Raw genomic sequence first — 27,213 nt, forward strand, 5'->3', positions numbered from 1 at the left:
GATTTTCATATATTCAAACATTGTGGAAGCTCAGGGAAGAAGCCCACAAAATATAATAGTAAATATTTTTTATGAATTCTTAGACTTGGTATGTTATTTTTGAATCAGTGTTCATATGGTAAATTAGTATGTAATCCTTTTTATCTGTTAATAACTAAATGTGATTTGACTATCACTGTGATGGTGACCTCATTAGATGAATTGAGCAATGTTCCTTCTCTTCTGTTTTTTGGGATAATTTAGAAGTATTACCATTAACTCGTTTTGAAAGTCTGAAAGAATGCACTACTAAAATTATATGGCTCCAACTTTTTGATTATGAGAATATTAATGACTTCTTTCTTTTCACTAGTTCTTTAAGTCCTATGTAAATTGTTTGTATGAATGCATTTAGAAAATTATCCATTTATTTTGAATATGCTCTTTGGTGGTGTACAGATTTTTAAAGGATATCCATATGATTTTCTGGATTTTCTCATTGTCTGTTGTTAAGCCCCTCCACTTACATTTCTGATTTTGTTAATTTGAATATACATTCCCCACATTTTACATAAATTAAATATGTATTGACCATATTGATTTTTCACATTCTTTCAGTTCTTTTTGTATCATTCTCATTGATTATATTTTACTGATTTCATCTCTCAGTTTGATTATGACTTTCTGTCTATTACAATTTGGTGTCAATATTTCTTTTTGTTCTAGAGCTTTCTAGTGGGTTGTTAAATAACTAATATAAAAATACATCTTTTTAGGTAGTCCAATAGTGACATAAACTTGCCTCTTACAAAGTCTATCATTATATCCAATATGTTTGGGTATACTGTGTGTTCACATTCCTTGAATGCTAGAATGTCTTAAATTTCTTCATTTGTATTTTGATCCATTTTCATTCATTAGAGATTTTTTTCAGTTTCCATGATATTGCAAGCTTCCAGTTGTTGCAGTTTTTTTTTTTAATATCCAGCTTTAACCCATGATGATCTGTCAGAATATAAGTACTGTGACTTGCTATATGTAAGTATATGGTCAACTTTGAAGAAAGATCTCTGAGGTACAAAATAGACTTTATATTTTTTGTTTTTGTGAAATGTTCTGTTAATATTTGTTATGTCTATTTAGTTTAAAAAGTCTGTTAGTTCCAGTATGTCTCATTTTTTGTGTGACTGACCTGGCCATTTTTGAGAGTGGGGTATTGAAATCTCCCAATATACTATAAATAAACTATATAGTAATTATTTGGCAAACTTAAGTACCCTAATTTTGGGGGCATACATGTTAAGAATTGAAATGTCGCCTTCATGGGTATTTACTCTGATGAGTATATAGAAAACTCCTCTATTTCTTCAGATTACTTCTGATTTGAATACTATTTTTTTATATATTGAAGTGAATAAACAAACATGGTTTTAGGTTCATTTTCAAGGAATAACTCTTTCCAACCTCCTAACCTGCGATAATGTCTGTCCTTGACATTGAGGAGTCTTTGTTGGATGCTGGAAATAAATGGGAAAAAATTTTCATGTCCATTCTATGATTCTGAGGATTTTTATTAGGCATTTGAGATCATTACTATTAAGAGATATGAATGAGCATTTTTTTAATTAAGAAAATTTTTCCATTCATTTTACACATGAATCAAAGATCTCCCTCTTCCCTGCTCCAGCCCCATGGGATCCCCCTCACAACCCACTTCCCACTCCTCCCCAAAAGAAGCCAAGGCCTTTCATGGTGTGGCACATGCAGTAGAAGCAAGTCCAAGCCCCTTCCCCTGGGTCAAGGCTGTGCAATGTGTCCCATCACAGATATTGGACACCATAAAGCCTGCTCATGCAGGGAAGTTTTATGCTTCCCTGCCTGGAGTGGCCTGTAAATATCCAGGGAATGTCTCCTCGAACTTGGGGCTGTGTTAAAGCAATGAATGAGATGAGGAAAGTTAGGAGAGGATGATTTCTATGTTTTTCTGGGAACAGGGTTAGAGGTAGAGAACTGATTGCCCAAAATCTAGCCTGCTGCTGATCTGGGGAATGGATTGTGAGATTGGATATGTTGGAGTGGAGGGGAAGGTAATAATATGCAGTTAGTCTATTAGCATGCATGATTTAATGGAACACATGGTGCAAAGTAAACTCGATGTGTGTTTATAACAGAGATTGTAACATAATCCCATGATGCAACTTGTGTAGCAGTGTAAGAATCATCTGAGTAATTTTACTTTCAATATTTTCTTAGTTCTTGCTAATTGACTGTTCAAAGAAGTTTTACAGTTTTCACATATGCTTTGAACATTGTGGATTCCTGGGCAGATGAAAAAATGACTATTAACCACAGTTAAAGCACCAGTGACAGAGCAAGTCAATAATTCAACCCAGCCATACACTTGTCAATCAAGTCTCTACCATTTAACATGCCTGCCAAACTCCCCAGGTCTCTCTCTTAGTGCCAGCCTAGTCTATTCCCTGTTTTCCATACCTGTTTCTATGTTATCCCAGCCCCAAAATGGGGTAGAGTTTCCCATCTGTACCAGAGTCAACAATGGCCAACAGAATTCTAGGTAGGCCATCCATCCTTGAACGACTTCAACTGTTTTTGTACCCCAAATGCTATCACCCATCCATAACTCTCCAGACCCCAGACCACAATACCCCAGACTCCAAAGCTCTCCAGACCACAATGCCCCAGGGACTCACTGTGAGTGAGTATCTGCACAACTGGAGAACATGTAGGACTATAAGATGCCCATATTGGAGGCCCACTGCTATACTATCTCACATTTTGGTCTCCAACTCTATCCACAATCACAAATCTTTGTATATCAAAGTTCCCCAGCACTGACTCGAAAAGAGTCCCCCTGATGGAACAGAGGCCAACTCAGACATGAGAATTTTTTTCCTCCAAATCAAGTGGAGATGCCTTGAAGAACCTCAGCACTGGAGGGGAAAAAAGAGAAAACAGAAACAGGAACAAAACACATCCAAATAAGAACTTATAAATAAGCATCTAGGCTTATATTCACCACAAACATAGATGACTAGACACAAGTGTAAGTATACAATCAACAACAGCTGAGGCAATATGTCACTAGCAATGACAGCTATCTTACTACAGCAAGCCCTGACTATTCCAACACAATTGAAGTACAATACAAAAGACCTTAAAACCAACTTTTTGGAGTTGGTTAAGGATTAAGGAGGAAATGAATAAATCCTTAAAAGAAATGCAAGAAAAGACAAAGGAAGCAGTGTAGGAAACGAGTAAATGCTTTAAAGTCAAGCACAGGCCAAGCTCCAGGAGTTTAATCGAAGAATGAGAAGAGGGATTCTGTGAGCAAGAGGCATCATGGTCATGATGGTAAATCTACAGAGACAACCAAACCGAGATAAACATTAAACCAACACCTGTAGATCCTCCATGGGAATCAACTAGGGCCTCTACATAAGCAAAGCAGGTGTATACCTTGATCTGTTTAAGAGGCTGCTTCGCAGCAGGATCAGGATAATCCATGATGCATGACCAGCTTTATGGAGCCCACTACCTACAGCTGGATACCTTGCACATGCTTGATGCGAAGGTGGGGGTGTTAGACGTGCCTCAATTGAATGTACCATGTTCTGCTGACTTTCTATAGGAAGCCTTACCTTGTCAGAAGAGGGAATGGGGAATGGGTTAGGGAGGAATGCTTGGGGGTAGGAAGAGGGAAGAAAGGGGAATCAGTACTTGGTATTTAAATGAGTAAATAATTTCTTAATGAAAAATGACCTGAAAAATGAATTAGAAATATTAAAGAAAACACAAACTGAGGGTATTCTGGGAAAGGAAATCTAGGTAAGCAAACAGAAACTACACACATAAGAATCACCAACAGATTACAGGAGATGGAGTAGAGAATCTGAGGCATTGAGATGTGTTGGAAGAAATAGATACAATAATCAAAGGAAATGTTAAATCCAAAAATTATTAACACAAAACATCCAGGAATACTTGAACACAATCAAATAGCCAATGATAAGAATAATAGGACTAGAAGAATGAGAAGAATTACATTACAAATCCTAACAATATTTTTTTTCAAAAGTGTAAAAGAAAAATTTTTTAACCTAGGAAAGGAGAAGCTTACAAAGGTACAAAAAAAGGTAAAAACCACCAAATAGAATGGAACAGAAAAAGAATGCCCTTGCAAAATAATCAAAACATTAGCAATACCTAACAAAGAGAGAATACTAAATACTGCAATTAAAAAGATATAGTAACATATATAGGCTGACCTATCTGAATTTCATCTGACTTTTCAATGGAAACTATAAAATCCAGAATGCTGTGGTCAGGTTTCCTTCAAAAGCTAAGATATCACAGATGATAACCTATGCCACTATATCCAGCAAAACATTCAATCCTCATAAAAGGATAAAATAAGATACTCCATAATAAAATCCAATTTAAATGATATCTACCCCAATATACAGGATTACAGATGTTATAGAAGGTAATAGAAGAATTCAAAGTAGAGAAGTTAACCTCACCCATGAAATCACAGTTAGAAATAATCTCTTACCAGCAAAGCAAAGAAGCAAAACATACACAAACACCACCATCAACAATAGCAATTAAAAACCAGAAATGAGCAATCATTGGTCATTGATATATCAGTGGTATGAGCTCCAAAATAAAAAGATACAGACTGACAGAATAGATTTGGAAAAAATTATTCATCCTTCTTCTGGAAATAATAAATATACCTCAAAATTAAAATAGTCACACGTCAGAGCTAATGGCTAGAAAAATATTTTAAGCAAAATGACCTAGAAAACAAGATAGTGAAGCCATTCTAACATCTAACAAAATGCACTCCATACCAAAATTAATGAAAGGAGATGAGAAAGGATACTACATATTTATAATATGAGAAATCCACAAAGATAACATTTCACTTCTCAACATCTACACTCAAAATGCAAGTGCACATTTGTGAAAGAAACATAATTGAAGCTTAAATCACAATTTGATTATCAGACATTGGTAGTCAGAGATTTCAATATCCCATTCTGTCCAAAGGACAGGTCATCTAGACAAAAGTTAAGCAGAGAAATACTCAAGCTATTAGACACTTTAAATCAATGGACCTAACAAATATCTACAAAACAGATATCTACATTGTACTCAAATACAAAAAAGTATTTCTTCTTTTCTGGACCTCATAGAACTTTCTCCAAAGGTAACCACATGATTGGTCACAAAACAAGTCTCAATTGATGCATGAAAATTGAAATAACCCCCTGCATCCTATCAGACTACCACAGATTATACCTGAACATTAACAATAAGAGAAAAAAACAGAAAGATTTTCAAGTCATTGTAACTGAAGTCTTTAATGAATGACTAAGGGATCCAAGGAAAGAACAAAGAAATTAATGACTTCTGAGAATGAAATGAATATGAATAAAGCATACTCCCAAATTTATGGGACACAGTGGCAGTGGTGACAAAAAAAGTTCATTTTTCCAGTTGTTTACAAAAAAATTGGAGTGAACTGATTATAGCAATTTACAACACACTTGTATGCTCTAGAACAAAAAGAAATAAGCCCCATCCAAGAGGAATAGATACCATTATAATCAAACTGAATTCTGAAATCAATAAGATAGAAAAAAGAGAACATTAAAAAGAATAAATATAACAAAAATTGGATCTCTGACCAAATTAAAAAAAAATCTTATCCAAACTAACAAAAAGATAGATAGCATATCCAAATTAACAAAATCAGAATTTAAAAGGGAGACATAATAATAGACATCAAGGAAATCTGAATAATCATTAGGTCATATTTAAAAACTTGTATTGGAAAATATAAAAGAATTGGATAATATTCTCAATAGGTACATCACATCGTACCAAATATAATCAAGAACAAACAGTTGAAATGCACCTATAAACCCTGAGGAAATAGAAACAGTCTTTCACAGTCTCCAAAACAAATAAATCCCAGATCCAGATGGCTTTAGGATAGACTTCTACCAAACATTCCAGTAAGAGATAACATCAATTCTCCTCAAATCATTCCACAAAATACAACCAGAATGATGATTGCCAATATCACTTTATGAAGCCACAATCATCTGATACACAAACCACAAATAATTCCACAATGAAAGAAAATTACAAACAAATTCCCCTTATGAACATAGATGTAAAACACTCAATCAAATAAGTGCAAACTGAGTCTAAAAACACATCAATATGATCATCCATCATGACCAAATAGACTTTATCCCAGATTTTGAGGCATAGTTCAACATATGAAAATCAATCAATGTAATCCACTATATAAACAATCTTAAAGAAAAACACCACATGGTAATCTTATTAGATGCTGAAATAGCCTTTGACAAAATCCAACAGCCCTTCATGATAAAAGTCTTGGGGAAAGAAAGAATACAGGGAACATACCTCAACACAATACAGGCAATTTACAACAATCCTATAGTCAACATCTAATTAAATAGAGAGAAACTCAAACCAATCCCACTAAAATTAGGAAGAAGACAGGGCTCCCTATTCTTTGTATATCTACTCAATATAAAATTTGAAGATTAAGTAAGACCAGTAACACTGGTGAATTAGATCAAGAGGTCACAACTACACACATACACACACATTGCTAAACATAGAGATACTCATATCCATACAAAAATACATACATAATACAGCAATATACTCATTTACACATATTCCCCATACATACTAAGACACACAGAGAAACATGCTGCCACATATAGACAGAGAGACATATGCACCCAAATAGACACACAAAAAGAGAAACAATCAAAACATACCCAGGCCCACACAAATATGCATGTTCTCAGAAATATACACCAGGGAGAGATACAAAGACACAAACAACCACACTGAGAGACACTGACACAGACAAATTTATGCCCACATCCAAAGACATACCAACAGACACTCACATACACACCCATATACAACAACACAGACATATTCATATGCATCCAATACACAGAAACATGCAAAATATCCACATAGGCACATGCAGACACATGCACTGACAAATGCAGTCAGATACAGAAGACACAATCCTACATATATGTAAAGCAGCACAGATACACAGGAACACACAAACATACATACATACACAATGAAACACATCTATTCACATATGTGAATATGCATGTGTTCACTGTACTGAATCACAGCACAATTTCTACGGTAATTACTCTTAGAGTTTTAAGTGAGGTCCCCAAAGTTGAGAGTGGGGGTAGAATCAGCTAAGGACACTTGTGAAAATTATCTCGTACACTGATTACAACATATTTGAGAATTAATAAATGGGGCTCAACTTCTCAACATGGAGAGCATTAATAACTAAGAACTGATATATTTTCAGTATCAGTATGGACTGATATTGTTTGGGGGCTTTGTACCATAATCACTAATTTTCATTGATAAATTGTTTCTTCCACTTAATTGGCTTTGCAGTAGAGACTTACAGCACTCTTTTGATTTATTTCCACAGAAAGAAAAATGTTCTGAAGTTTCTATTTGGTGACTATTTCTTAATACACTAGATTTGAGCATCTGAAAAACTCTTAAGCACAATGACATTGATGAGACCAAATATCACCCAATAGAGGAACTACTACCTTAATGCAGTTAATAATAGGTTTTTTGCTATTGTCCATTGGCTGATTATCTTCTTGTTAAAGAAGGGCAAGGGACACAGCATGAACAGCATTGTATACAGTGTCACTGTCACAACTAAAGGCCATGTCAATAGTCCTCACCATTAGCCATCCCAACAAGGCATTAGATGAGCAGTTTTTCAGTGTCTTACAATTAGATAACAAGACCTCACAGTTAAAATTAATCCACCCAGCCTTTCCAGGTAATCATCTGAGTATTTGAGATGGACCGTTGTGTAGATGTAACCAACCATCTTATTAAATAAGAAACACAGAACGAATGTAAAAGAGAAAGCCAAGAGGTCAGAGCTCAGAGCTAAAACCTTACCATTCCTCCTGCGGTGGTCCTACCTCTCCAAATGAGACCTACTTCCTGTGTGTTTGTCTTTATATAGTCTTTCTGTTCTGCCTTCTCATTGGATGTAAACCCAAACACGTGACTGCCTCTTCACTGCCTGTAAGTACAGCCCTCCAGATCTTAAAGGTATGTGTCTCCAATGCTGGCTGTATCCTTGAACACACAGAGGCTTACCTAGCTCTGCCTACCAATTGCTGGGATTATAAGTGTACTCCACCACCGCCCTGCTTTCCTATGGCTTGCTAATAGCTCTAACCTCCGGTCATCTTTATTTATTAACATACAATTAAAATCACATTTCAGTATAAATAAAATACCACTATACAAATGCCTTGACTAAATTTTAAAACCAGAAATCTCAGCATAGTGGGGTGCAAAAGCTAGAGTCCCAAGAGATGAGTCAAGCGTGAATCTTATCTTACTTGTAGTGCCATCCCATTGTGAAGTGGTAGCCCATATTCTCTGCATACCTAGAGATCCACCGCTCTAAGGCTCCCAGCTTGAATCCTGTTTGTGTCACTATAAATGACAACTACATTTATGGATATGTTATGATTTGTTTATAACACTCATCAGCTCTTGACATGTAAAAATACTTGTTGCCTGGGAGCATGATCACAAAGGTGAAATAGAATATTTTTTTCATGTTGTTTCTCAAATGTGAAAGAAATAAAGTAGTCTGATCATTTTCTATAATGGACAATCCAATCCAGAGCCTGTTGAAGTGAAACATTAAAGAGATCATGGCCTCTCCTAGAGATGTGCCTTTGGGAGGCTTCTGATACAGACAGGGAAAGTGATTATGATCGTTCATGATAGGATGGAAGGGTCCATAGGTAAGCTAAATGGCCTAGGACACAAGAAGGAAGCAGCATGAGGTATCATGCACTCCTAAAAGCACACTTCTCATGAGTATTCTAGAAAATCTCTTTACTTGTTACTTTTTCCATCATCTTTGTTTCACACAAGGACATGTGGAAGCACCATCAAGTCTCTGAATTGTACCCTTGAGCTACAAAATTGGACATGACCGTGAGGCCAGTCTCCTCCTCACACTCTTCTTAGCATCCTGGAAAGCTACCAGTGAATACAGGATTTCTTGCAAAATCATCCCAAATAAAACTATTGAGATTTGTAGATTTTTAGGAAGTCCCAATGATGACAGATGCTGCCCAGTAAGGTTTTGTAAGCACCACCGTATACCTGATGTCTTTGTTAGAGACATAATTAAGGGGAGTTTCAAGATTTTGTTCAAAAAAAATAAAAGAGATTTTATAATTGTGACACAGTATTATACCCCCTGTTGGTATAGAAGTAGAAGAGTCATATTTTATAAAAAGATCAGGTTTGCTTTTGACTTCAACAACAGAAATAGCCAAGGCCAGAACAAACTGATAGTCTACAGTTGGTGCATTGTAAATGGAACACTGTTTATTTTGAACAGAAATCTATAGATGATCATTTGTAATCAGGATGAGTCTTATCCTGTACTGAATGTTATTCCCAACCATCTACTATGATTAAAACAAATATACTGTTTTGTGAGATTGAAATGACAGAGAAGCTGGAAGCTTGAAAAATCTTTAAAAGTTGATGAGAGTGCATCTAACATAAATAAGATGAGACTTTGCATTTTCCACAGAGAGGACTGTCCATCTCTGGTTTTGCATGCTTGCTCAGCAGGCAAATACAAGGGCACAGTCTTTGACAAAATGGAAAACCTGATCTTAAATTCATTTTGAAATTATTGAACAGTATGAAAAATACATATGGTGCATGAGTCAACTTTCTGGTAATTTTTATGAAATTTTATAAACTCAATTGGATACAGCATTCAAAGTATGACAGTTGAATGCACAGTAGTCTTTCTGAGACAATATTTGGCTCAAGTACTGATAATTCATTGTAATTATTTGGTAATATATTTTACATATTCCCTCATGTTTATCCCTATCTTTTTCTTTTTTCTTTCTTGTTTATCTATTTCAGGAACAAATTTTTTAAAATATTTATTTTGTAATAATTTTAAATATCAGAGTATATCTGTTAAATATATGTATCTCTCTCTCTCTCTCTCTCTCTCTCTCTCTCTCTCTCTCTCTCTCTGTGTGTGTGTGTGTGTGTGTGTGTGTGTGTGTGTGTATGACAACTACTCATTTATGCCAAAAAGGGGCAATGGATTCTATGGTTTGGAGTGACAATTGGCTATAGACTGGCCTGGCATTAAATGCACAGGGATACCCCTATTCCATTTCCCATATGGTGATATTAACAGCATGTTAATGAACTCTAGTATTGTTCACCTATTTTATGTTTATACAAGTATGTTCAATATAATAATACTTGATATATCTGACCAACATAAAATTTCTCATAGAGAGCACATTTTGCATTCATTTTCACTAACAAATGCACAACATTTGCATTGTATTGAAAACTAGGGACATCTGGAAATTGTAGTAAGATTTATTTGTATCAGCATTATATTTTGTATGCTAAAAGATTATAAAGTGTGCTATGTATGGAAGGTATTTATGGATTTTGAAAATAAATATAGTCAGAAAGTTAGTAAGCATAGAACAATTTCATTTTGTGCTTATAAGTATGGGAAGAAGAATAATACTCTTGTCTTTTAACTGATTTTGCATTATCTGACAAATAAGCTTCAAACTCAGAAATACTCTTTTATTAAGAATGATTCACTCAGAGTTAAATACAGCCTGAATCCCACTTAGAAATTGTACCACTGTGGTAGCTTTAGGTACAAATACAGATATACATCTATGCATTTTTAAATAAAAACCATCTTATTATATTATTTATTACCATATGGAAAAATGTCATTGACATTGTCAGTAACACTCAACAAGAATTCAATATTGTAACTTATGAATCTCAAACACTAACTCCTGCACACTACACAATAACAATCATCAATTAATTGAACTGTTAGAGCAAAAAACTGGACTAAAGTGCTATGTTTGAAAAAAAAAATCCCTGCAGTACACAAAATCAAAATGTGTATATTGCCGAAATTGGTAAAATATGCAGGTCAGCTATAACTAGTAAAATTACAGAAAGAGAAACATATGAGTTAAATGTGATATAAGTGTCAGAGAATAAACAGCTTAGACATAAGGAGAAGAGATACATGCTTCTTAAAAAATAGCAAAGATGTGCTAGTATGTAACTGTTCTCAAGTGTGGCCAAATATCACATGCCACTGCTGTCACTCAGCCAAGGGATATAGAAAGTAAGTAATCACCACTATTACTGACCCTACATTTCAAAGAATGCAAACATGTCATTTTCAGTCTACACATCCTTCTTCAACCTAAAGAGACAGTGAATAACTAGACTTTGAAATTAATGGCCTGTAGTAATCCATGTATATGGGTGAAAATGGGGAAACAGGAACACATATGAAGTTCACAGTGGGCAGGTCTCCTACTTTCATTCTTGATGCAGCTTTAGAAGGCACAATGTGACCACATGCAGAGCATCTGAGAGAGTACCTGAATAGATATGGAAAAATTCTCTGGGGCTGGGAATACCACAAATATTAGTTGCCCTAGCACATGTATTAGGAGTGATGTAATGATCAAAGGGTCATCACAGACTCTACTTGACTGTCATTTACTTACACTCATTTAGAATGATAGTCATTGAATAGATTGGGGTTTTGTTCAGTAAGACACCACCAGCTACTGTGCTGTGGAAACTGTCAAGAGGAGGGCTATATGGGATGGAAGAAATTAGAGAGCCCTTTCTTCACTCAAATGTAGCCTGTTAAGTAAGAGAATAACTGGGAGAATAACAACAGTCTCTGGACAAATTAAAAGTAGAAAAAGAACATTGAGTCTCTAAAAGAATATGGGGTTGTTTATTTGTTTGCAAATTGGGTAACAGAGCAGAGACTCAAAGCATTCTCTGATTCTCATCTTCCTCCCCAACATGAAATATTCATAATGACATTTAAATAGAAAATAGAAAGAAACTTACTGGGTATTCAGAATGTAGTTGAAATAATCCTTCTCCACAGGACACTGAACTGTTAAAAGGAAGAAGATACAACTTGTCAACAAATCTCCATCCTTGTCATTATTCTGCTTCATTCTCCAAAAGCACTTGGGATGGGTGATACTGGACACAAGAAGTGGAATGTTCAGGAGCAAGAGGAGGAAAATCAAAGTGAACATCTTTGTCCAACTTGAAGCCTGATCAGTGTGTGTTGTGAAGTGCTGTTAAGATCAGCACATTATATGGGCACCTGCATATTCCAACCTGTTTTTATTTCTGTAGGAGAGGCTACTTGTGTGTTCATGATTCCTTTCTTCCAGATGATTCAGCCCCTCTGTAGGAATCTTGGACAGTATCTTCCCCGGGGCTCTGCAGCTGATGTCCATGTGATTAAATTTGGTGTATAAATGTATATGAGGAGACTTCAGGTAATTTCATGACATCACTCATATTTGTGAAAATTAAGGGTCTTTGAAGGATGTCATTTTGGGAAAATTTGGTCCCAGAACTGCTTGAACACTCTGTTTATTTTAATGCCTTTAGAAATGATGTCAGTAGATTTTGGCAGATGATCCACATTGAGATATGTAACAAAGGTTCAGGGAGAACTAATAAAGTTAGAATTCATGGGTACATACTGGGAATTGTAGCACAAAAGCCCTGTAGGGAAAAGCAGCTCCATGTTTACAGCAAATGAGTTCCACACCGCTTGCATAGTGGAGCCTATGCTACACCTGTGACAGTCACAGGATAGCCAAACAGATCCTGTGCTTCCAATATTTTGTGAACCGATAATCAGGCCAAATTCCAAAATGTCCTGAATCCTGCTGTTCTACAACTATCCATCTCTACATACAGCCTTTGTTACATTTATAGCATTGCAAAAGTGTTTTTAAAATATTCAGCAAGTTCCATAACTTCTTCTTATATTTCAAATGCAAAATAATATCTCTCATTGATCCTCCAATCCAAACATTATTAAACAGAAGATAAGGCAAATATTTGATTTCTAAAACATTATCTTCATCCCCAAGTCTCAGTTCTAATAGTTTAATTCCATGTGTTGACCCATTTCTTCTGCTTCATCTTTGATTTCCTATATTCTTTTTGTTCATTTTATAATCTACTAGTGGCTGCATAGAAGAATTTTTTGAGTATCTTAGAAGCAAGTAGAAATTCTGAAGTGATCCTCAGTTTAATGTGTAAATTGCTCTTATACAATTTTACTAGCTTTCTTTTGGTTTGCATTCTAGAATTTGCAATGCCAGTGTGAGTGTTCTGATGAGCCTTTTTCAGTGTTTTGGGACTGCACAGAAAGCAGAACAATGTAGAGCAATTGTTTACTGTGTTTAGTGATGTGTCCTATTTAGTATTTGAGACAGGGCACACAGGGCTAGTGTTCTCATGTGGATCTTATTGTACCCTTAATAATAAACATTTAAACACTGTATGACCTATGGTTCTATGATGAGCTATTCTGGGGGCCTTGGATATGAAAATGTGGAAATGTGACAGGAAGAATCTTTTGTAGGAAGACAGAGATAATTTACCTTTCATGGAAAGTGCAAATAAAAATTCCCCTGCTATAGTTTCAGCATGGTATCCAGTTTTGTTTTATATAGTATAATTATTATTTTTTATAAAAGTAATATACTTTATGTTTTGGCAAGTGACACATGTAGCATGTCCTTTTTTTGGTATTTTTCCCTCTCTCACTCATATGTGTTGCTCATCTTACTACTCATTCCATTCCTCTATCTATGTAGTTTCCTTCTTAATTTTTGATGTGTGTTTGTGTTTGTATGTGTGCATGTTGAATTAATGACACAAGTGTCATATTTTCCTTTTATTGGATTCACATGGTACCCTATCTCTAGTTCCTCAAGGCCATCAGTTCTCAAAAACTACCTCTCCTATATTTTTGAGTAAAATATTTGCATATATGTGAACATACCCAAAAACATGCACATGTACACATTTAGTTGAGCATTAAGTTTCCATGAGATTATAGGCTTTCTGTAATTTTTGTTGAAATCTAACTTGAAACCATGGTAGTCTGAAAGAACACAGGAGGTTATTCCAATTTTTTTGTATTTGTTGAGATTTGCTTTGTGGCCAAGTATGTGGTCGATTTTAGAGAAGGTTCCATCGGGTGCTGAGAAGAAGGTATATTCTTTTTTGTTAGGAAGGCATGTTCAGTAGATCTTGATTAAGTCCATTTGAGTCATAACAACAGCTAAGTCCCTTATTTCTCTGTTAAGTTTCAATTTGGAAGATCTGTCCAGTAGTAAGAGTCAGCTGTTGAAGTCTCCCACTATTAATGTGTGGGGTTTATGTGTTATTTATGCTTTAGTAATGTTTCTTTTACATATGTGGGTGGCCTTGTGTTTGGGGCATAAATGTTCATAACTGAAACTTCATTTTGGTGGATCTTTCCTCTGATGAGTATGTAATGCCCTTCTTGATCTCTTTTGATTGATTTTAGTTTGAAGTCTATTTTGTTGGATATCAGGATGGCTACACGGGCTTGCTTCTTAAGACCATTTGATTGCAAAGACTTTTCCCAGTCTTTTAATTCTGAGGTAGTGTCAATCTTTGAATTTGAGGTGTGTTTTTTGTATGCAGCAGAAAGATGGGTCCTGCTTTCATATCCATTCTGTTAGCCTGTGTCTTTTTATAGGTGAATTCAGTCCATTAATATTAAGGGATATTAATGACCAGTGATTGTTAGTTTCTGTTATATTTTGGGGGTAGTGTGTGGGTACTTCTCTTCTTTGGTATTTACTGCTGTGGTGTTATCTATTGCCTGTGTTTACGTGGGAGTATCTGACTTTCTGAGGTTGGCATTTTCCTTCTAGTGCTTTCTGTAGTGCTGGATTTGTGGATAGGTTTAAACAATACCTATCCAGAAATCTATCACATGTACACACAAACTCACAATCACATACACACAAATATGCAGATTGTCATATAAAATTTTATAGAGTCTGTGAAAAGACTGAATTTCTAGAGTCTGTCTGTTTAGGTAACATGGTGACTTCCCAATTTTGCCTCATTTCTTGCTAATGACATCATTTAATATTTCCAGGCTGAGGACAAGTCCATTGTGTGTAAATAAATCCTGTGAGATTTTCCTCTCAATTCCAATGTGTCTAAAAGAAGCCTCAATCCAGTAATCTTATTTGTTTAATTTATCTTTGGTTCTAAGCCTTTTTGAATTATATAGAATCTGTTTATTTAAACTTCTCTAAAATCTGTGTCTATGGCTTAGTTAAAAATCACTGTTTATATATTTAAGTATAGTAATTGATGGAATAAAACTATCAAAATTCTAAGAAATCATTGCAGATAAAAATAATGAATTTCAGTACAGATGAAAATAAAAATTACAAAATTTTAGCTGAAATCTTTTATTTCCTCATTTTTGAGTGACATGAATATTGATTCCATATCTAGTATATTCTGAATGTTAATGAAATAAACATGATGATACAAGTACTTATTTGCTATCCTGACTAATGTACTTTCAGAAGGTTCCATGACGGGTATGGATGGACCATTAGATACCCTTATATTTACTAACTGAGTAGCTGTATGTGATTACTACAATATAGCTTCTACTCCTCAGCTTCTACTCACCCTAGAAACATTCCCTTTTATTCCCACAACTCCTACATGTTTATTAATTTATTTGTTCATATTTTAACTACCCATTGTTACCATTATGAGAGAATCTTAACAATGGCATTCAACTTTTATAGCCAAAGCAATTGAGTGTACTTTTGTATTCATGTTGTCTTTTAGGTTTTGAAAAAATGGAAAATAAAATCTAATCCTGTTTATAAAGAAATCAAGTTTTTATTTTTTTTTACTTTTGGCCATGGACTTGGTTTAAACTGTGATAATCATGCTGAGGTATGTTCTCTTTATCCCTATTATCTCTAGAACTTTTATGACCAAATGTTGCTGGACTCTTTCAAAGGCTTTTCTTCATCTCATAATGTGATCAAGTGTTATTTCCTTTTTTTAATTTTGTGTATGTGGTAGATTACATTAATTGAGTTGCACATATTCAATCATCCCTGCAGCTGTGGGATGAGGCTGACTTGATGATGGTGGATAATATTTTTGATGCATTATCAGATTTGATTTGCAAGTATTTTACTGAGATTTTGCATATAATTTCATAAGAGAAATTGGTCTGTAATTCTCCTTTTGTGTTTAATATTTAACAGATTTGCATATCAGGGTAAGTGCCTTGTAAAGTGAATTGAACAATGTACCTTCTGTGCCTGTTTTTGTGGGATAATTGGTTGAGTATTGGTGTTAATTATTCTTCAGAAGTCTTATAGATTTCTGCACTAAAACCATATGGGCCTGGCTTTTTTTTTTTTTGGTTGAGAGACTTAATGACTGCTCCTATTTCACTAGGGGTTGTACATCTATTTAAATTGTATGTATGATCTTGAGTTAACTTTGGTAGGTGATGCCTATTGAGAAAAATGCCTACATATTTTATGTTTTCCAAAATGGTTGAGCATAGTTATCCAAAGCATGTTCTTAAGGTGCTCTGCATTTCCGCAATGTCTGGTGATTGCCACTTTTCATTTCTTACTTTATTCAGTCTGGTTAATGTTTCTGTGTCTTTTAGTTCATGTGGACAGGGACTAACATTTCTTATTGATTTTACCCAGAAACAGCACTTTGATTCTTTGTATTGTTCACGTTGCTTCTATTGTATTGATTTCAGCCCTCACCTTGATTGTCTTTTCATCTACTCTTGGGTGACACTATTTCATTTTGTTATCACCCCAGGGCTTGCATGTAGATAGAGTTTTCCTGCCTTGCCCACAGCCAGGACAAATCTCTCTCACCTTCCAGTCCCACAGCCCCTCAGACCCAACCAAGTAAACACAGAGACTTATATTGCTTCAAACTCTATGGCTGTGGCAGGCTGCTTGCTAACTGTTCTTATAGCTTAAATTAATCCATTTCCACAAATCTATACCCTGCCACATGGCTCGTGGCTTACTGGTACTTTACATCTTCCTTGTCATGGTGGCTGCTGCAGGCAGTGACTCCTTCTGCCTTCCTGTTCTCTTTTTTCTCTTCTCTGTTAGTCCCACATATACTTCCTGCCTAGCCATGGCCAATCAGGTTTTATTTATTGACCAACATGAGCAATTTGACATACAGACTATCCCCCAGCACAGCCAAGTGCATACCATCTCAGACACCTGCACTCAGGCCAGTGGTCCTAATCATCCTCTATGAGGACCTGCTGGGTAAAGCCATGAGGAACCCAAGAATGGGCTCCCACAGGACATACAGAACATCCCACAGCACTTGCATGTTTGCTGTCATGTTTATAGTGTGAGATCTCTCCAGTATATTTGGTCAGCACTTAGTGATATAAATTTGTCACTTGGAGCCCCTTTTCCTTGTGTCCCAAGTTTGAGAAAACAGTGTATTCATTATAACAGAATTCTAGGATGTCATTAATTTTTTATTTCTGTCTTGGCCTATTTTTCATTCCCTACAGAGTTGTCCAGTTTCCTTGAGTTTGTGAGATTTTGCTATTGCTGTTGTTGTTTGTATCTAGCTTTAATACATGATGGCCCGATACAATGCAGGAAGACATTTCATTTTCCTTTTTTTTTTTCTTTTCTTTCTTTTTTTTTTTTTTTTTTTTGGTTTTTCGAGACAGGGTTTTTCTGTGTCGTTTTGGTGCCTGTCCTGGATCTCCCTCTCTAGACCAGGCTGGCATCGAACTCACAGAGATCCGCCTGGCTCTGCCTCCCAAGTGCTGGGATTAAAGGCGTGCGCCACCACTGCCCAGCAACATTTCAGTTTTCATGTACCTGTTGAGAATTGCTTTGTTTCCAAGCAAATGGAAATCTAGTCATTTTTGGAGAAAGTACCATGAGGTACAGAGAAAAAGGCATGTTCTTTTTGTTGAGGGAAAATGTTTAGTTTATATCTGCTAGGTCCATTTGGTTTACAATATCTTTTAGTGACAGCATTTCTCTTTTTAGTTTTTATCTGCATTACCTGACCATTGTCGAGAGTGGAGTATTGATGTCTCCTAATATTAATGTGTGGGAGTCAATATATGATTTAATACGTACTCATGGTTCTTTTACAAACTTCGGTGACCTTGTCTTGGGACAGAGATGATACAAATTGAAATGTGATCTTCATAGTTTTTTTTTTCTTTGATGAATATTTAGTGTCCTTTCCTAACAGTTTTGATTAGTTGTGGATTGAAGTCTATTGTGTCATATATTAAAAATGTCACACAAGCTTGCTTCTTAGGTAAATTTTCTTGAAACATCTTTTTCCAATTCTTTACTCTGTGGTAATATCCTGACTGTGAGAAGCCAACTGGGAGACCAGCTTCCACATTTTACCCCAGAGTACTTTTGAGGAGTGAGATATAAGATATTTAGATATAAATATAACCGGGAGAGAGACAGAAAAACAGGATGGCCTTGGGAGGGCCCAGATCCTTATCCTCCAGCCGCTTCTGCCTCTTCTAAAGGGCTATTTATAAGAATGTTGGATAGAGCAAGCTCAGAACTCACTAGGAAGCCTTTGTGGTCATCCACATTTCCCCGTTCTTGCTATAAAAGTGCCCCCCAGGTCCCTCAGATAGACTGTGCCTATCTTCTTTGGCGATCAGCCTCTGGCAAGAGGGGTTGCAGAGCTTACCTTGGCTCTGACCTAGGTCCCTACTATGAGCTTGAAAACATCCACAGTGATATTCATAACTGCCCCACCTCCCAGGAAAGGAATAAAGATGGAATATCCTTATTGGAATGTGTCTAAGGTGATCACAGCAGACTTAGCTGTACCAAACCCTTTTTCTGGATCAAAACTCTCTCCTAACAGATGTTCAGTAAAATTTTCAAGAGATTATTTTGATTCCCAAGAGAAAATAGTCACTTGAAAACACTTCAAAGTATTCACTCAAGTAAACAGAAACCCATGCTAATTAGAAAAATAACATTTGCAAACTAACTCGATTGTGGGATGCTTATCCCTTATGGGAGGCCTACATTTTCTGAACAAAAACAGAGGAAGTGGAAACTTCTAGGAAGAAGACAGAAAAATTCCCCTAACTATGACACCTTCACCTAAGTTTTCCATGGGACACTGCGATCATAAAATTATATTTTAAGCTATCATAAAAAGTATTCAAATATATCTGAAAGTAAAAGAGTAATAAAAACTTCAAGATGCTTCTAATGGGATTGATTTAGTTTATCTTTTAAAATTAATGTTACCAAAAATATTTAGACTAAACTGATATTGATATAGTACTAAAAAATAATTCTAGGATGAACTTCCCTATACACTTTTTACAATCTTACTTACATTCAACATTTACACTTTTTATATTTGATTTTTACATTCAATAATTACACTTTGCACATTCAATATTTATAGTTTTTACATGCTTAATTCAAAAGAAAACTCGATAGAACTCCTTAGCACATATCTAGAAGAGATCTCTTAACAAAACTATCTGACATTCAAAATCAAACTCTATCGCACACATCTAAAAAGAATCTCTTAACAGAACTAATTTATTTTCTTTGAAAAAGATAGAGAGTTTGCAAATCATGAATTACCATAGTAAAAATTATAAATGAATTAATACTGCTTTATTTCTGAAAGTTCAGAGTGCATGGTTAGCTTTAATATTATTCTGAAAGTTTTCCTGACAGTTCGAAGTCAGAGCCTAATTTGTCAGTAGCTCCAGCTTCTTTAGACCCCAAAATTCAGTGAATACCATTGCTAGGGGACTATAAAGCATGCTATTAGTGGCTGCAACACTAGGTGCTAGTGGCTTGTAATGCTTAGACAATGCCATTCCCCCAAAGCCACCCTTCGTCTCAACAGCTCTCTAAGCTGTTCCAGACCAGCAGGAATGGAATGCGCTCAGCAGTAGACAGTGTTTAGCTAGGGGCTGTCCCTTTACCCAGACTCACTGCAGCTGCACCTGAGTGCCAAGATTCAAAGAAACTGCTGAATATTTATTCCCCACTACAGTGGCACTTTCAGTTATCATTCCTAAGAGGCCTGGCCTCAGGGTAAGAATGGAATTAGCATATTGGGCTGTTATAAAGCTCTTAGAAATAACTTCCTGCACAGCTATTCTTAAAGGAGCCTGCATTGAAACAGGAGCGGTGTGGCTCCAGGTTCCATTTCATTCCAACTTTTCTGGAGAAATGTCAGTAGCTCCAGTATTATTGGAGCTGATATTTCTTTGTTCCACACACCTCACCAAACTCAGATAGCTAGCAGCTTTTTCCCCAGGCTTCCTTTCTCTGTAGCATCATTCTCTTACCTTATGGACTATGTTTCCCACATTGCCTTTCTCTGTAGCGTAACTACATTTCTCAGGTTGCCTTTCTGGGTCTGCCACACTCCCTTTTGCGAAACCTCAGTAAACCCCCCCACACTTCATCCCCTACAGACAAAGAGAAGCTAAAACCAGGATTCTTAAGTGTAGATAAGATCTTAGACGCCTTTTCCCAGGTGGCTTTATCAACTACAGAAACTTAAGAAAACACAGAGTTAGGATATAGGACCATCTGGCAGAGACTAAGTGGTCATAAAATATCCCAAACTCCCCAAGCCCCGGAGACAGCTCATAAAACTCCTAAACACGGTTGCTGAACAAACGAGAAATAAAGATAACATGAAAAACTACTGATATGAACCTAAAAGAGGGATGCGGGCGGTGGGAGATGAATTATGTGGTCTGTGCTTTTAAAAACTAGCCTCACAAAGAAAGGCGTGTGCTCGATCCAACCTCCCTGCTGTGTGTGAGAGGTTTGGAACAAGCCCCCCTTGTAAACTTCATTTGAATAAACCTTGCTTTTGCATTCTGTACCTGTGGTCTCTGGTGTCCTCTTTGGGGACACGATCTGGGCATAACACCTTTCCCATTTACATGGTTGTTTTTTTGGCCACAGGAGTATTCTGTTCTCTCTGAGCTGGAATTGGATGCCTCCATTCCCGTTTGACAGATGTACCCCTCTCATTAGATTTTTCACTTGACACTGTACCTAGAGTGGATCATGTCTGTCCACATGTACTCAGAGAGGTGCTTATTTACAGAAGTGAAAACCCCTTGGCCTTTCCCCCCTGCTTGCTGGATCAGTGAACAAGATGAAAGTAGATGAAATAAAAGATTTTCCAGTAAGATTTTTTTTCCCTGAATAGATCCTCTGATTGTCCCCACTTGTCCCCTCCCCCAAGATGTAGTCCCTAATGTCTTAGTCCAAGCTCAGTTTCTCTACAAACTGCTTTTCCATGACAGCAGCCACCAGGTCCCACACTACCTCTGCTGCATGCAGTTCTGTACCGCCTGCACTTGTGAAACCTCAGTAAACCCCCACCCCACCCCACTTTATCCCATACAGACAAAAAGAAGCTTAAACCAGGATTCCTAAGTGTAGATCAGCTACAGGAACTTTAAAAAACACAGTCAGGATATTTGACCAAAAGACTAAAAAGGGGAGGCAGGTTTTAAAAAATAAATTATATGGTCTGTGCCTTTAAGAACAGCTGGGACTGACCTACTCTGGTGATGGGATGGCCAAACACCCTAATAGATGTGCCATAAACCCCATCCAAGGACTGAGGAATCTGGATGCAGACATCCACGGCTGGGCCCCTGGTGGAGAGCTGGGAGTCTAATTAGTGAGAAAGAGGAGGGTTTGTATGAGCAAGAATTGTTGAAACCAGGGTTGGATAAAGCACAGGGACAAATAACCAAATGAATGGAAACACATGAACTATGAACCAAAGGCTGAGGGGCCCCCAACTGGATCAGTCCCTCTGAATAGGTGAGACAGTTGATTGGCTTGATCTGTTTGGGAGGCATCTAGGCAGTGGTACCAGGTCTTGGGCTCCTTGCATGAGTTTAGCTTGGCTTAATCTGGGAGGAGGAGACTGAACCTGCCTGGACTGAGTCTATCAGGTCGATCCCAGTACTCAGGGATGGCCTTGATCTGGAGAAGGTGGGAATGGGGGGTGTGCTTGGGGGAAGGGGAGGGGGGGAGAGCAAGGGAATCTGTGGCTATTATGTGGAACTGAATAGTATTGTAAAATAAATAATAATAATAATAATAATAATAATAATAATAATAATAATAATAAAGGAACTAGCCTCACAAAGAAAGGGGAGAGCTCCTTCCAACCTCCCTGCTAGTGTGAGAGATTTGGAATGAGCCTCCCTGCTGAGGCTTGTAAACTTAGAATACACCTTGCTTTTGTATTCTGTACCTAAAGTCTCTGATGGCTTCTTTGGGGATGCTATCAGGGCATAACACAGGCCAGTTTGGGCTATAGAGATCCTGTCTCAAAACCAAATGGGATGGGAATAATATGGCACACTCCTTTAATCTCACCACTGGAGATAAAAGACCCAAACACAGTTTCCCCAGAAACCCAAAAGAGCTGAGGAAAGAGATATCTTAAAAATGAGTCAGTTCCCCCTTCCTGGAGAGGGTAAAGACAGGTGTTTTCAAAAGAACAAAGTCAGGATGTCTGGTGGTAACCCATTAACTACTAGATTCCCCTCTCCAGAGATAATATGACCAGACCCCAGAGATGAGTTGTAAAACTCCTGACAGGGCAAACAGATAAGGTAAAATAAGACAAAGTCCAGGCCAGGGAAAAACTGGAACAATCAAGGATGGACCCGTACTAACCCCCTCCCCTCTAAGAAATTTTATGGCTTTTGCCTATAAAAACTAACTTCCACAAGAAAGAGTAACTCCTCCCTGACTCACTGCCAGCGAGATGAGTTCCCTGTCATGACTTTGTAGCAAAATGAACCTTGCTTTTGCATTCTGGTATGTGCATCCTCAGTGGTCTCTCTAGGGGTCACAATCTGGGTACAACACACTTACTTGGGTGTAGGCTCTGAATGCAGGGGATTGTGGCTGATGTTTTCACTGACTTGAAGGAGAGATAGGACTACCAAAGAGGATTTGCCATATTCCAAGATATTTTTTGTTTTTTCTAAGAGCAAATACAGGTGAATTTACCATACTAATAGAAGTTATTTTCCTGGTGAGTTAAATTTTTGCCCTTATTGGAAGAGAAAAAATCTGCAAAGAAAAGGTCTGAAGAGCTCTTAGTTTTTTACAGAGAGAGATTGCTAACTTTTCCCCAAGACTTCTATTCTCTAAACTTTGGCTTCATGGTCAAATGGAAAATAATTTTGATGGTTCAGTGTTGTAATGGTGTTTGCTAATAGCGCTGAAAGTTTTGTTTCTTGTGCATCCACCTCAAAGAAAATTCTTTCCTCTATCACTCAGAACTTGGAATTAAACTGTCTACAGACCAAAAGCTTTGGCAGGAAAATTTTTCTGACCATTTTTTCTCATTTTTGAATGATTTTTCTGGTTCACCCCCAAGAGTTTGTGTTCATAAACCCATAGTTTGAATTCAAGGACTTAGCTTCTCTGTCTTGTTGCTTATCTTATCCTAGATTTTTTAAACTATATTCCTAACCCTGTGTTTCTATATTCTACCTTATGTTTTTTTTTCTTTTATTTTTACAGAGAGAAATTAAGAGAGAGAGAAAAAAGAAAGAAACCTAGATAGAAAGAAATCTACACTGCAGCCTCATTTTTCAAACTTGGCATTCCACTACCTTCATTACTGAAAATAATATACTGCCACATTTTTCAATTACTTATCAGCATGACTTACACCTGGATAGAGAAGAGACAGATGGGGCCTATAGGAAAATGTCATCTTATAAAGGTAAATGGGGAATCCCCATGGTAGGGGGAAGTGTTTAATTTTGATATAACAAGATAATTCGAAAGCCACAAGGGTTTTTTTTTTTAAGTTGGACTTCAATACTTTGACACTTAGACCTTGATAGTCAGCCTCAAGAAGATGGATCTGCCAAAGAAGTGAAGAGACCTTAGTGTCTATCTACAAGAATGAAGTTGTCTTAGTTAGCATATCAATCACTGTGAAGATAAAGCATGACCATGGCAACTCTAATAAAAGAAAACATTTAATTGAATGTCTTATATTTCAGAGTTTCAATCCATTATCATCATGGTGGACATGGTGGTATGCAAGCAGCCCCAGAACTGGAAAAGGAGCTTAAATCATACATCCTTAATCCATAGGCAACAGGAAGTAAACTGACTCACTGGGTGTGGCTTGAACATATATGAGACCTCAAACTTTGCCTCCAAAGTGAAGCACTTCCTCCAACAGGACCACACATCTTAATACACTGTTACCCCATGAGCTTATGTGGGCAAATTATATGCAAAGATCCACAGTAATCTAATAATTTTTATAAGGCAAAGGGAATGAGGGAGAAGAGCAGGGCTTGCTAGAGAGACATGTTTGCCATCCTTTGACTGGGTAAATTCAATTGAGTACATTTAAATGATATGTGTGTGTATTTATATATGTGTAAACATGTAAAATAACAAAAGATCTCATGAATATGAGAGTGATTAGGTCTATATGGGGGAAGTAGGAGGGTGAAAATGACAGAAGAACGTTTTGTACATGTATTTTTAATATTTGAATATGCTAAAATAATTAAACTTTCTCTTAGTTGTTTCATCATCTGGCAGTAGAGATGCTGTACTCCTGAGTCTTATTCATAAGAACAGTAACCCTATCACTCAAGGTAGAAACGTCTGTATGTATTAGCATTAACAAGCCCTATAACTTAATTCCACCAATTTGGGAATAGGCAAACACCTTCCCTATATTACATCTATGTGAGACACATACTCTATGAGTGTACTCAATGTGAAATAGATATTGATATAAGACTATGAGCACAATTACACAAGAACACACTCCACTAAGAGTGATATCACAGAAGTTTTATTTTGAGGAATAGAACCCTATTAAGAAGTTGTAATCTCAACCAGGGCTAATTTAGGAAATCAGATTGCAATTGCTCTGAACCAATGAATAATGCAGATAGTCCTGATGTGTTTCTAGGTTTTTAAGTCTTTATTTATGTAGAACAATGCATTTGTGGACACATTTACTTAGCTAATTTGTTAACTAATGTGTTAATTTGTTAACTAATTAGTTAATTTCTTAAGTGATTGGAAATTTGTCTCAGTTGCGAAGAGAATGTACTGCCTTTGCAGAAGACCTGAGTTCAGTCCACAGGATCCATATCAGGTGTCTCACAACTGACTGTAATTCTAACTACATAGTTATATGCACATGACTCTCACATGCATCTGCAGCTATATCCACAAAACCACCCATCTCGCATATTTACACAATTTAATTAAAGTAATAATGATATGTTATTGTTTCATTTTTGTTGTATTTATCATTATGAATAACCTTTACTCTTTACTGTCATTCATTGGGCACAATTTCTCTTCTACTAATGGAATATTTAGATAACATTCTGTGTAGTAACACAGAGAGGATTCCTAAATTAAGGCATTTCTGTAAATTTCATCATCAGAAGCATCCAGCCAGGATCATCTTTGGATGGACAAAAGTATCTTATCTGAGATACTTCACAGTTTCTCTAAGAACAGACTTAAGCATTCAGACTGTTTGAGAAGATCTAGTGGATGTGCTAATTAAGCTTAACTTTGTCCTTTCCAAAGTCTTATTTCTAGGTTTAGGTCCACCCTTAACAATTAACTCAGAACTTAAGGGTTTCTACATAAAGGTATATCTAGATGTGGTGGAAGTTGCCTAGCCAAGTTTCTTAGTGACCAAGCACACATGCCCCACATGCCAGAAATGACAGGAGCAGATATAGCTTGGCAAGACAAGAGCCAAAAGGATACAAAGGAAGTTTTATTTTCAGAGCAAAGACAGAGAAGAAAATAGAGAATGGAAGAACTAGATGGGTAAGAACTTGAGGAGAACAAACTGAGATGGGGAAGAACTAGATTGGAAGAGAACTAGACTTGAGGAGAACTAGAGTGGAGGACAAGAAGAAAGAATTAGAAGAATGAGATAGAAGTTGAGGAAGAGACAGATGGAAAGTAATTAGATGGATAAGAATGAGATGAGAAAGACCAAGATGGGGCAGAACTAAAATGAAGGAATTAAGGAATAGCAGAAAGAGGTAGAGAGTGTTAGGTAAGAAAAGGTGCTAAGTAAAAGAGCAAACAGAAGGCCTGTAGAGAGAGAGCTGACTCCAAAGAATAAAGTGTGTCGACTAAAGAGTTTCGTGTACATAGATTTATTAGAGACTCCCTCAGAATAACCCAACACCAGTAGTATCTCTTCGGGAACCCTATTGGACTGGACCCCAATAGCTTTCATTACAGACTGAGAAAGATAACAAGTAATGAATTCCATTGCACTAAGCTATAAAACATGAAATACCTGTGAATAAATTACACCAAGGAAGTTAGACATGTTCACAGTGAATATTTTATAACACTGAGGAAAGAAACTGACAGACAATGCAAGATGGAAACTATCATGCATGTTTCTGGATTGATAAAATACCTGCTTATAGGATGAACAGTGTGCTAATATTCTGCACAATATCCATCAAAATTCAATCATAATATAAAGAAAAATCAGAACTATGAAAAAACATTACAAAAATCAAACAGAAAAACAGACACTGAATGGATCAAGCAATGGAGAATAAAAACAACAAAGCTGGAGTTATCATAATAATTATGTTCCATTACACTCTAGTGCAATAGTTACAGAAGACCATAATATACTGATACTACACTATTTCAATGGATAAGAAAACCCATACTTAGATTGCGCAGTTATAGCCAACTTATCTTTGACATAAGTTTAAAACACACCAATGGAAAAGACACAGTAGCTAAACAAGTATGTTTGGGACCCTGGGAATAAAGGATTTTTATATCTATAATGGAAAAGAATGGAAAATCTCAACAAGAAAAAAGTTAGGTCAATTTTGAAAAAGTGCAAACTAAGAGTTCTAAAAAGATGAAACACACATGGCTGAGCAACATTTAAAAATGTTCAACATCTTTAGCCACCAAGGAAGTTCAAATTAAAACAACATCAAGTAGGGAGGGGACTGGGAGGAAGGAGGAGTGAGAAATGTGTGGAGAGATGGCTAAAATTAAAGGACACTTGATGAGCACTGTGTAA

General features: G+C 36.5%; 1 protein-coding gene and 1 pseudogene across 3 annotated transcripts in view; one reads left to right on the plus strand and one right to left on the minus strand.

The window, feature by feature from the left end:
* The window catches only part of LOC143271865 (vomeronasal type-2 receptor 116-like), a 36,742-nt gene extending 24,488 nt beyond the window's left edge, over nucleotides 1-12,254 (minus strand). For all 3 annotated transcript variants that reach the window (XM_076564340.1, XM_076564336.1, XM_076564348.1), the window contains exon 1: nucleotides 12,058-12,254. In XM_076564340.1, the coding sequence (XP_076420455.1) occupies nucleotides 12,058-12,254 (197 nt within the window). The remainder of the gene's footprint in view (nucleotides 1-12,057) is intronic.
* Nucleotides 1-27,213, plus strand: part of LOC121826140 (vomeronasal type-2 receptor 116-like) — a 478,502-nt pseudogene that overhangs the window by 299,885 nt on the left and 151,404 nt on the right.

The sequence above is a fragment of the Peromyscus maniculatus genome, chromosome 1 (assembly GCF_049852395.1).
Source record: "Peromyscus maniculatus bairdii isolate BWxNUB_F1_BW_parent chromosome 1, HU_Pman_BW_mat_3.1, whole genome shotgun sequence".
NCBI lineage: Eukaryota > Metazoa > Chordata > Mammalia > Rodentia > Cricetidae > Peromyscus > Peromyscus maniculatus.